The sequence below is a fragment of the Amblyraja radiata genome, chromosome 15 (genome assembly GCF_010909765.2).
Source record: "Amblyraja radiata isolate CabotCenter1 chromosome 15, sAmbRad1.1.pri, whole genome shotgun sequence".
NCBI classification, from domain to species: domain Eukaryota; kingdom Metazoa; phylum Chordata; class Chondrichthyes; order Rajiformes; family Rajidae; genus Amblyraja; species Amblyraja radiata.
Window position 1 is genome coordinate 44,991,472 of NC_045970.1, and position 12,523 is coordinate 45,003,994.

At 49.7% G+C, this 12,523-nt stretch overlaps 1 protein-coding gene across 1 annotated transcript in view; it reads left to right on the plus strand.

The window, feature by feature from the left end:
• The first annotated feature begins 11,993 nt into the window (after positions 1 to 11,993).
• Positions 11,994 to 12,523, plus strand: part of ccdc6 (coiled-coil domain containing 6) — a 50,813-nt gene continuing 50,283 nt past the window's right edge. The window contains exon 1 of the mRNA XM_033034339.1: positions 11,994 to 12,365. Within this exon, the coding sequence (XP_032890230.1) occupies positions 12,012 to 12,365 (354 nt within the window). The 5' untranslated portion in view covers positions 11,994 to 12,011. The remainder of the gene's footprint in view (positions 12,366 to 12,523) is intronic.

The window sequence follows — 12,523 nt, forward strand, 5'->3', positions numbered from 1 at the left end:
TCAGTGGAAGTCATCACTCGTCACGATAGATGATGGTGGTAGCAGAATTAGCTCAGGATACTCCCAGTTTCCAGCCCCGTGACGTGGACGCCTCTGCTATGGGACCAGTGGCATGCATAGTGCTTCAAACCTAGTCCAGCAGTCATTGCGATCACGGCTGATCTCATCTTGGCTGCAACTCCATTTCTTGCTGTTCAATATAAATCTTGATTCCCATATAAACTAAAAATTATGTAGGAAGGAACTGCAGATGCTGGTTTACACCGAAGATGCACGCAAAATGCTGGAGTAACTCAGCGGGACAGGTAGCATCTTTGGAGAGAAGGAATGGATGATGTTTTGGGTCGAGACCCTTCAGACTCAAGAAGGGTCTCACCAATTCCTTCTATCCAGAGATGCTGCCTGTCCCGCTGAGTTACTCCAGCATTTTGTGTCTGTCTTAAACTAAAAATTGTACGGTTTTAGCACCATGTATTATATCCTGTAATATTTTGTTTTGTAATAATTCTTTGTTTTGAGTACACAAAGAGTCGCCACATAAAGGGCGCAAGACAAAGTTACAAAGTATCCCGCGCCAGGTCACCCCTGCCCCCCACCTCTCTGTCCTGGGTCTCCTCCATTGCCAGAGTGAGCAACAGCGGAAATTGGAGGAACAGCACCTCATATTCCGTCTGGGGACCTTGCGTTCGGATGGCATCAACATTGAATTCTCCCAATTTTGCTAGCCCTTGCTGTCTCCTCCCCTTCCTTAACCCGCTAGCTGTCTCCTCCCATCCGCCCGCCCTCGGGCTCCTCCTCCTCCTCCCCTTTTCCTTCCTTCTCCCCCCCACCCACCCCCCATCAGTCTGAAGAAGGGTTTCGGCCCGAAACGTCGCCTATTTCCTTCGCTCCATAGATGCTGCTGCACCCGCTGAGTTTCCCCAGCAATTTTGTGTACCTATTATATCCTGTATGTTGTTTGGGTATTTTTTGCACAATTATTGAAAATATAGGCATGATCTAAGTACCAAATGTTGGCCTTCATTGGCATTATCACCAGTGAGTCAGAAATGAGCCCATCAATATTCTGGGTTCAGCATTGGCCGGAGATTCAGCGTTAGCTAGAGGCTCAACTAGACCAAGGACAAAAGGTTTGTGGTTGCAACAGCAAGTCAGAGCCTGGGTATCCTGCACCAATGACCAGTGAAAATACCTGCTAATTCCCCATAGAATTCCCCTTGTCCAGAAGGTATACGGCAGGAATGTCTACTTCAACCATCCATCCTCTTCAGTGGCATCCTATTTCACACTTTACATAATCATTCCCCCACCGCACTGTCATACAGTGGCTGCGATGTGTGCCATCTACAAAATACACTGGCCCCTCGCTGAGATGACTCTGACAGCACCCGCCATAAACAGCTGTCCCTTCCACCGTGAAGGACAAGGGCATATGTACATCATAAACTGCAGCCCAGGAAGCCATGGACTTTAAAAAATAAAATAAAAAAGACATTACTATTATTTCATGGTCCCTGGGTTTAATATCCCGGACATGCCTACAAAAGAGCACTGAGGGACGAGTGCCACTGGAGCATAATACAGAAGAAGGCTCGCCAACACCTTCACAAAGGTAAGGAGGGATGGGCAATGAATGGTCACCTTGCCAGTGATGCCCACGTCCTAGAGAAACACAACCTCAACAAGATGCAAGACTGGTTGTTGCAATACACTGGCTTGGACAGAATTATTGACGTGATGGTGGTGAGCCATCTTGATAAAATGCTGCAAATCTTCTGGTGGGACTTCCACAGTAGTTTGGTTAAAGTTCCAGGGATGGACACTAGATGTTTGATCAGTCAACAAAAAAAATCCACGTTAAATACATTGCCATACGATCATGTTTCAAAAATGACATATGGACATATGGACTTTGCAAACTCTCACAAGTACAAATTCAGTATAGCTTACAACCCAAAGGGTACGAACGATGAAATCTCCAATTTTAGCTAACTTCTCACACCTACCACGCCCACACCCCCTCTTCCCTCCCCTGTGCCCCACCCATTCCCCCTATTTTGCACCTCCACCCCTCCCTCTCCACCACCTGCTACTTTCCTCCGTCTGGTTTAACAATTGATGACTCTTCAGACCTTCTCCTTTTATCTCTGGCCTTTGTTCCGTCTGCCTATCAAAAAAAAAACCCTTGCCTATGTCGACCTATTACCTGCCATGCTTCACCTTGCCACTCCCCTTTTCCAGCTTTCTTCTCCCCCCTATAATCAGTCTGAAAAAGGGTCACCGCCCACAACGTCACCCATCCATATTCTCCAGAGATGCTGCCTGACACGCTGGGTTACTCCAGCACTTTGTGTCCTTTTGTGAAAACGAAGCATGCTGTTGAAATGGTCAACATCAGCAGAGATGTGAGGAGCAGAGGGATACGAGTGTCCTTGTACGCGATAGAAGCACGGTCAGATTACAGGTATTGCAAGCAATTTCTTTTTAATTAATTAAGTCTGAATTTAATATAAAGGGTAGACAGTCAGAACCTATTTCCTTGGAAGGAAATATCAAATACCAAAGGGCAGCTTTAAGGTGAAAGGGGCAAAGTGAAAAGCAAGTACGTGGGGCAAGTCTTTTACACAGAGTTTATGGTCATGAAAGAATGGGTAGACTGGGCTTGTATTCACTGGAATTTAGAAGGATGAGAGGGTATCTTATAGAAACATGTAAAAATCTTAAAGGATTGGTCAGGCTAGATGCAGGAAAAATGTTCCCGGTGTTGTGGGAGACAAGAACCAGGGGTCATCACAGTTTAAGAATAAGGGGTAGGCCATTTAGGACTGGAATGAGGAAAAACATATTCACCCAGAGACTTGTGAATCTGCCACAGAAAGCAGTGGCCAATTCACTGGATGTTTTCAAGAGAGTTAGATTTAGCTCTTCAGGCCAAAGGAATCAAGGAATATGGTAAAAAAGCAGGAACGGGGTACTGACCTTAGATGATCAGCCATGATCATATTAAATGGCGGTGCTGGCTTGAAGGGCCGAATGGCCTACTCCTGCATCTATTTTTCTATGTTTCTATAAGGCATAGGAACAGAATGCGGCCCATCGAGTCTACTCCACTGTTCAATCATGGCTGATCTATCTTTCCCTCTCACCACCATACTCCTGCCTTCATCCCATTACCCTTGACAGCCGCACTAATCTGCCATCTACGCCTTAAAAATGCCCCAATGATTTGGCCTCCACAGCCGTCTGTGGCAATGAATTCACAGAGGGTGGTGGGAGCCTGGAACGCACTGACGGGGGTTGTGGAGGAGGCAGATACGATAATGGGATTTAAGAGACTCTTGGGTAGGCATATAGATATGCAAGGAATAGAGGGATACAATACAATTCAATTTATTGTCATTTGGACCTCTTGAGGACCAAACGAAATGTCGTTTCTGCAGCCATACATTACAAAACAAAAAGACCCGAGACACAACACAGTTTACACAAACATCCATCACATTGCTGTGATGGAAGGCCAAAAAAACTTATCTCTCCACTGCACTCTCCCCCCCGATGTCAGAGTCAAAGTCAAAGTCAAAGCCCCCAGCGGGCGATGGCGAATTGTCCCGCGGCCATTAAAGCCACGCCGGGTGATGCAAGGTCGCGCACCGGGTCTTGGTGTTAGAGCCCCCGGCGCGCGCTCGCAGTCCCGCAGCCATTCCAAGCCGCGCGGGGCGGTGCTGTAAGGCCCCGCTCAGGTGCTCTTCAACCCCGCAACTCGGGCGGGAGAAGTCGCCGTTGCGGAAGCCCTGAAAAGCGGTCCCCCTCCAGGGACCCGCGGGCTCCCAGTGCCGCCGTCCGCCAAACCCGCAGTTGCAGCCCCCGAATCTCCGGAGGTCGGGCCGCAGCAGCGTCCACCACAGCTCCACCCGCTCTGGACTCGGCCAGCTCCGCGACGGTGAGGTGAGTAGTCAGCACCACAGCCCCCGGTCTCCCTGTTGGAGGCCGCTCCTCGTTGCAGCCCCAACGACAACGGAGACCCGACAGAGAAAAGGTCGGGTCTCCCGTGCAGGGAGAGATTTAAAAGTTACCCCCCCCCCCACACCACCCCCACCCCCCCCCACACATACCCCAACAAAAATAACAAAAACTACATAAAAACATAAGACATAAAATAATAAAAACGCAGACGGACTGCAGAGGCCGCTGCTGACGAATGTCGTCATGTGCAAGCAGATGTGAGTTGGCATTAGGTTCGGCACAGGCACTGTGGGCCGAAAGGCTACATTTCTATGTTCTATGCTACATTTGACAATTAAATACTTTAACCTCACTAATCAAGAATGCTTAAAGCATGTTATTGTTTACTGCTAGGTAACAGAATACAAAAGTAGAAAGGTTATGTTTCAGTTTTAGGGCCTCACAGTGTGTTTCAGTGTTTAGGGCCTCATTGGTTTCCTTATTAAGGAATGAGATATTGCATTAGAAGTGGTTCCGATAAAGCTGACTATGCTAATACGTGGTAGGAGCAGGTTGTCTAATGATGACAGCTGGACTGAGAAGGCTTGTATCCAAAGGATTTGGAAAGGTGAGAAGGGATTTGTTTGAAACATACAAGAGTCTTTACAAGTGAAGAGAATGCTTCCTTGTGTGGAAGAATGTAAAACTAAAGATTGTTGCTTAAAATAAGGGATCCGGTTTTTTTCAACCTCATAAAGGCAGTGGAATTCAATGATTCAATGATAGCTTATTGTCACATGCGCCTAGGTGGAGTGAAATGCATTGTTTTGCATAAAATCATACAGCAGACCTCACCTAGTCAGCACACAGCAGTCTCCACACTTCTGTCACCGACATTTGAATATTTTTAATTCAGAGGTAGATGGATTCCTGATAGTGGTGAAAGGAATGCAGAGCTGAGATTTCAATCAGGTTGCCCGCAATAATAGTCAAGTCAAGTCAAGTCAAGTTTATTTGTCACATACACATACGAGATGTGCAGTGAAATGAAAGCGGCAATGCTCGCGGACTTTTGTGCAAAAGACAAACAACCAAACAAACTATAAACACAATCATAACACACATATTCTTTTACATAATAAATAATGGAAGGAAAAACGTTCAGTAGAGTTAGTCCCTGGTGAGAAAGGCGTTTACAGTCCGAATGGCCTCTGGGAAGAAACTCCTTCTCAACCTCTCCGTTCTCACCGCATGGCAACGGAGGCGTTTGCCTGACCGTAGCAGCTGGAACAGTCCGTTGCAGGGGTGGAAGGGGTCTCTCATGATATTGTTGGCTCTGGAGTTGCACCTCCTGATGTATAGTTCCTGCAGGGGGGCAGTGAAGTTCCCATAGTGCGTTCGGCCGAACGCACTACTCTCTGCAGAGCCTTCTTGTCCTTGGCAGAGCAATTCCCAAACCAGATGGTAATGTTCCCGGACAAGATGCTTTCCACCACCGCTGCGTAGAAGCACTGGAGGATCCTCGGAGACACTCTGAATTTCCTCAATTGCCTGAGGTGGTAAAGGCGCTGCCTTGCCTTACTCACGAGTGCTGAGGCGTGTGATGCCCATGTCATATCCTCGGAGATGTGGACTCCCAGATATTTAAAACAGTTCACCCTATCCACAGGATCCCCATTTATCCTCAATGGAGTGTACGTCCTCGGATGATGTGCCCTCCTAAAGTCCATGATCAGCTCCTTCGTTTTTTTGATGTTCAAGAGGAGGCTGTTATCCTGGCACCAGAGTGCTAGACCAGCCACCTCCTCCCGGTAGGCCTTCTCGTCGTTATCTGAGATCAGGCCCACCGCCACAGTGTCATCAGCAAACTTAATTATGAGTTGGAGCTGAACCTAGCCACACAGTCATGTGTGTACAGGGAGTACAATAGGGGGCTGAGGACGCTACCCTGGGGCGATCCTGTGCTCAGGGTGAGGGACTTCGATGTATTCCTCTCCCATCTTGACTACCTGGGGCCTGGCGGTGAGAAAGTCCAGGACCCAGGCACACAGGGAGGTGTTGAGCCCCAATTCCATTAGCTTCCCGGCCTGTCTGGTGGGGACTATCGTGTTGAAGGCTGAACTGTAGTCTATGAACAGCATCCTCACGTAGCCCCCCTTCTGGCTGTCCAGATGGGAGGGAGCAGTGTGCAAGACCTGGGAGACCGCATCGTCCGTGGATCTGTTCGGACGGTAGGCGAACTGCAACAGGCCCATGTTCCGAGGGAGGAAGGCGCAGATGTGTTTCTTCACCAGCCTCTCAAAGCATTTCATGACTACTGAGGTAAGGGCCACCGGACGGTAGTCATTCAGACAGGCTGGGAGGCATTTTTTGGTACCGGTACAATTATGGATTTTTTGAAGCAGGCAGGGACCACGGACTTGTCCAGGGAGAGGTTGAATAATGTAGTGAGCACTGGAGCTAGCTGCGTAGCACAGGACTTGAGTACTCGCCCCGAGATGCCATCGGGGCCTGCAGCTTTTCTCGTGTTCACCCGTGTCAGAGCCCTCCTCACGTCGTGCTCGGACAGCGAGAATGTGTGCACATTCCTCCCTTCAGCTTCGGTAGCCAGCCCGCTGGCGGTATTGTCGATAGTCGGCAGACCTGGAGTGGTGTTGCCCCTCTCGAAACGAGCGTAAAAGGAGTTCAGGTCATCAGCTAGGGAGGTGCCGGCACTTGCGGATGAGGGAGGGGTGCTCCGGTAGTTGGTTACAATCCGTAGCCCCTGCCACAGGCTTCTGGTGTCCTGCTGCTCCATCTGTAACTCCATCTTGTCTCTGTAGGAACTGAATGTCCTGCTCCTGCTCCTCATTTATGTAGTATAACATTTTTGACCTCTGATGTAAATCTGCAAATTAGAAGCATTCGATTTTCGAAGATCTACTGGACCTATAGAGAAATCCAGCAGTGAGGGGAGGGGGGGGGGGGGAGGACTGATAGCTCAATATCCTGGGTACAAATGCTACTAGAGGGATAGAGGTGGAAGTAAGTTAAATATTTTGAGGAGTATTCTTTTTTTTTTTTTAAGTGAATTTTAATCAAAATCGAAGCATTTATGTGTTGAAGTATAAGAAACTAAGACTCGAATGCAAGTTAACTATGAAACAAAAGGCTTCAAGACCATAAGACATGCAAGAATTAGGCCATTAAGTCTACTCCGTCATTCGATCATGACTGATCTAACAATATTTTTTATCCTTACCTCCTTAAGGATGGCACGGTGGCACAGTGGTGGAGCTGCTGCCTTACAGCGCTTGCCGCGCCAGAGACCTAGTTCGATCCCGACTACGGCTGCTGTCTGTACGGAGGTTGTATGCTCTCCTCGTGACCAAGTGGGTTTTCTCCGATATCTTTGGTCTCTTCCCACACTCCAAAGACGTGCAGGTTTGTATGTTAATTGGCTTGGTGTAAGTGTAAATTGTCCCTAGTGTGTGTAGGATAGTGTTAAAGTACAGAGATCGGTGGTTGGTGCTGACTCGGTGACCCAAAGGGCTTGTTTCTTCACTGTATCTCCAAACTAAACTAAGCTAAATATTTGGGAGAAGGGCAATAGAGTCTCTTCGGCTTCCCATTTGCTCAGGGTTCTCATAAATGATAGGAGCAGAATTAGGCCATTCGGCCCATCACGTCTACTCCGCCATTTAATCATGACTGATCTATCTTTCCCTCTTAACCCCATTCTCCTGCCTTCTCCCCATAACCCCTGACACCTGTACTAATCACAAATCTATCTATCTCTGCCTTAAAAATATCCATTGACCTGGCCTTCACAGCCTTCTGTGGCAATGAATTCCACCAATTCACCACCCACCAAGATTCTCGGTGGGGGATGGTGATCCAGTTTATTGCTTTGAACTTTCCTCACCATGCTGGCAAAGGTCTCAAGGAATACAAATAATCTCCTGAAAACCCTGGAAATTCTGTACATCACCAGAGTTTCCAGGTCAGATCCTGAAAGGTGCCAGGGATGCAACATACAACACACTCATTGGTAGAATAACCAAATTTCCAGCCTGCTCGTTGATCTCTCATGCTTAGGAAGGAACTGCAGATGCTGGTTTAAACCGAAGATAGACACAAAAATGCTGGAGTAACTCAGCGAGTCAGACAGCATTTCTGAAGAGAAGGAATAGGTGACGTTTCGGGTCGTGACCCTTCTTCAGACTTAGTCGGGGGTGTTGATCTCTCATGCTCCTCCAAACTCAGCAGTCGACACTGTTGGCCGTAGCCAGGAGGTGACCCAGTCAGTAGAGACACTGTGTGTGACATTCCAGCTTTACTTTATTTCCCTAACTGCACGGTAGCTGTGTTTGGGAAAGTAATGCACTTGAAGCTGCTGATCAGTTGGGTAAAGGGCCTGTCCCACTTTCACGACCTAATTCACGACCTCTGCCAAGTTTGCCCTTGACTCATACTCGCAGCATGGTCGTCACGAGGTCGTAGGTAGGTCAGAGGTAGGTCGTAGTAGGTCGTGATGCTAGTCTTAGGTACTCGTGGCATCAAGTAGGTTGGACCGTTTTATCAACATGATGAAAAATGTCCACGAGTGAAAAAGGTCATGAGTTAGGTCGTGAAAGTGGGACAGGCCCTTAAGGTGTTGGTAGGAATGGAATAGAATGGAATATTTTATTGTCACAGGTCACAGTGAGATTCTTTGCTTGCACACCCGAGGTATGCAAATAGTCCCCACATAAACGCCGCTGACAACGTACCCCGCGCCAGGTCCACCATTGTTCTTTCTCCTCCTTCTCCAGTTCCCCAGTGCCCCCATCGACCGTCGGCACCACGAGGCTCCGTCGACCCCAGGCTCCACCGCCACCGCGAGACTCCACCGCTGCCTAGGCCCCACCGCTCTTCCACATCCACCAGGGATGTTGAGCAAAGTCTCACTTGTTGGGTCCGGCAACAAGATCTTCCCTTAACTGGTTTCCTGAGAAATTAATGTTGAAGATGCAAATCTAAACTGACAAAAGAGGGCCACAGTGATGCAGCAGGCAGAATTCCACAGATTCCCCATCCTCTGACTAAAGAAATGTCTCCTCATCTCCTTCCTAAAAGAACGTCCTTTAATACTGAGGCTATGGCCTCTCGTCCTAGACTCTCCCACTAGTGGAAACATCCTCTCTGTCTCTGCCCCCTCTCTCTCTGCCCTCACTCTCTACCCTCCCTCCCTCTCTAGACGCGCCTGCGAGTTGGGGGCTATGCGTCAGTTGGGCAGGAATTGGGTAAAAAGAGCTAATGAATAATCTCAATATAACATCAAGGGGGATGGTTAGTGTGTGTCGGGGGTGGTTGGTGTGTGTGTGATGCCGCAGGCCGCCTCCATCCCTCCCGCGACCTCGGGTTGAGGGGACGGGACCCAATGGGTCCCACTTGGTCTAGTGTGATTTAAAACTCCATTATTTAAAATGGAAAAGCAGCCTGGTCCTACCCTGGTGCTGCAATTTTGGTCCTGCATCTCACCTCCTCTCCCTGGTCGCTTCCTCACCCAGATCCGCTCCTCGCCCTAGCCCTCTCTCCTCAGCTGGCCCCTTCTCCTCACCCTGGCCTCCACTCCTCTCCTCTCCTTACCTTGCCCCCTCCTTTCCCTGGCCCCCCTCTCCTCGCCCTAACCCACCAAAAAGTGGAGTTACTCCAGCATTTTGTGTGTTACAGATGCTGATGAGTCAGAGTATAGAAGTGAGATCGATCGACTGACCAAATGGTGCTAGCACAACAACCTAGCTCTCAATGTCAGTAAGACCAAGGAACTGATTGCGTACTTTTGAAGAGGAAGTATGAGGGTCCATTAACATGTCTATATCGACGGGATAATAATAATATAATAATATATCTTTTATTGTCATTGCACGTCAGTGCAACGAGATTTAGTATGCATCTCCACTGATGTACAAGAAAGGTAAATAAATACAATACATAAATAAACAAGCTGAATTGATTGACGTGACCATCTGAGGGAGACTGTCCAAAGGGGGTGGGTGGGGGGGCACTCATTAGGGCCGGTTCAGAGCCGCTATAGCTCTTGGGATAAAACTGTTCCTGAGTCTAGAGGTTCGGTCGTAGAAGGCCTTGTAACGTCTGCCGGAGGGAAGTAGTTGAAACAGACCGTGGCAGGGGTGTGATGAGTCCTTATGGATGCTGAGGGCCTTCCTGAGGCACCGCGTGTGGTAGATGCCCTCCAAGGCTGGTAGCTCTGTCCCGATGATCCGCTGCGCTCTGTTGACGACGCGCTGAAGAGCTCTCCTCTCCGCCTCCGTGCAGCTGAGATACCACACAGAGATGCCATACGTTAGTATGCTCTCTGTGGTGCAGCGGTAGAACGTTGTCAGCAGCTGTTGGGGCAGACCAGTCTTTTTTAATGTCCTCAGGAAGAACAGTCGTTGCTGTGCCTTCTTGACCAGCGCGGCGGTGTTTGTGGACCATGTGAGGTCCACAAACCTCAAGGTGAAGGTGGAGAGAGTCAAGAGCTTCAAATTCCTGGATGTGCATATTTCTGAAGATATTTCCTGGATCCAGCACATCAACGCCTCTACTTGCTGAGAAGATTAAGGACATTTGGTATGTCAGAGGATTCTAATGAACTTCTTCAGGTGTACAGTAGAGAGCATATTGACTGGTTGCATCACAGCCTGGTTCGACAATTTGAATGCCCAGGAACGAAGAAGAATGCAAAAAGTTGTGGACACTGCCCAGTCCATCACGGGTTCTGAATTCCCCACCATCAAAGGGATTTACTGGAGTCACTGCCTCAAAAAGGCAGCCAGCATCATCAGAGACCCACACCATCCTGGCCACACACTTATTTCACCCCTACCATCGGGAAGAAGGTACAGGAGCCTGAAAACTGTAACGCCAACTTCAGGAACAGCTACTTCCCTATTAAACACTGCATGCTCAACTAGGCTCTGAACTACTATAGACTATTATTATTATTGAACTAATCGATAATGTTTTATCATTAATGTTTAATGTTTTAAGTGTCATTCCTAATTGTCACTGTATGTCATGTTGTCACTTATGGGCAGAGCACCAAGGCAAATCCCATGTATGTGAATACTTGGCCAATAACTTATTCATTCATTCACTCATTCTTTCTATTATTGTTTGTTTTTATGTGTATACATGTGTGTGTATATACACAGACATTGAACTTTTTTCCTCTCATTTTAGTTTAATTTAGTTTAGAGATACAGCGAGGAAACAGGTCTTTCGGACCACCGCGTCCACCCGGACCAGCGATCCCCACACATTAACACTATCCTACACCCACTTGGGACAATTTTTACATATACCAAGCCAATTAACCTACAAACATGTACGTCTTTGGAGTGTGGGAGGAAACTGAAGATCTCGGAGAAAACCCATGCAAGTTACAAGGAGAACGTACGAACTCCGTACAGACAGCACCCTTAGTCGGAATCAAACCCGGTGTTGCAAGCGCTATAAGGCAGGAACTCTACCGCTGCACCACTGTGACTGCCCCTATTATATTGTTTACAGTGTACTAAGTTTATATATTCTGTGGTACTGTTGCAAGTAAGAATTTAATTGGTCTATCTGGGACATATGACAATAAAACACCCTTTAACAGACTCTCCGCGCCTTCGAATCCCGCCACAGATGATCCCAGCCCACCTCAACCCAGACCCCGCCCACCTCAACACAGGCCCCGCCTTTCTAGGGTAGGCCACGCCCACCAACCACGCCCACAACCCGGGCCCCCGAAGCTCGAGCCAATCCGTATCCCTTCCCCCGCCCCGCCTCCGGCGCCGCCCCGCCTCGACGCCGCCCCGCCCCCAGAAATGCAGCACCCACCCGCACGGACCCCGCCCACCCCCGACGTCGATGCCGTGCCCCGCGTCAAGCCCCGCCCCTGTCGCCAGCGCGAGGCAACACCTGGGGCAGGTCCCATCGCCGCCCTGGCCCCGCCCCTCGTAGAAGCCCCGCCCCTCGCCTTCGCCACCATGGCCCCGCCCCCCATCCCCCCACGCGAACCCGTCACCACGGCCCCGCCCCTCGCCTTCGCCACCATGGCCCGCCACCACGGCCCCGCCCATATGCTGCCCCGCCCCCACTCCCTCCCTCCCCCCGCGCCGGCGCACGCCGCGCTCAGGCAGCGAGCATTCAACATGGCGGACAGCGCTAGCGAGAGCGACACGGACCCGGCGGGCACCTCGTCCGCCCTGCCACCTGCCCCCACCCCTGCTGCCTGCTCCAAGGCCGGCATTGTGATCTCGGCCTCCAAGCTGGAGGAACTGAGCAACCGGCTCGCGTCGCTGCAGCAGGAGAACAAGGTGCTGAAGATCGAGCTGGAGACCTACAAGCTGAAATGCAAGGCCCTGCAGGAGGAGAACCGCGACCTGCGCAAGGCCAGCGTCACCATCGTAAGTCAGGCCAGAACTAGGACCCATCGGCCCTCGACTTGCTCGATGTCCTCCCGGCCTGGCCGACTGCGGCCCGTTCATTGATCGGGGTCAGCCATGGAATGAAGCCCCTAGATTACCTGTCTTTGAGTGTGTTGGGGTTGAGTCCTGAGGGTAAA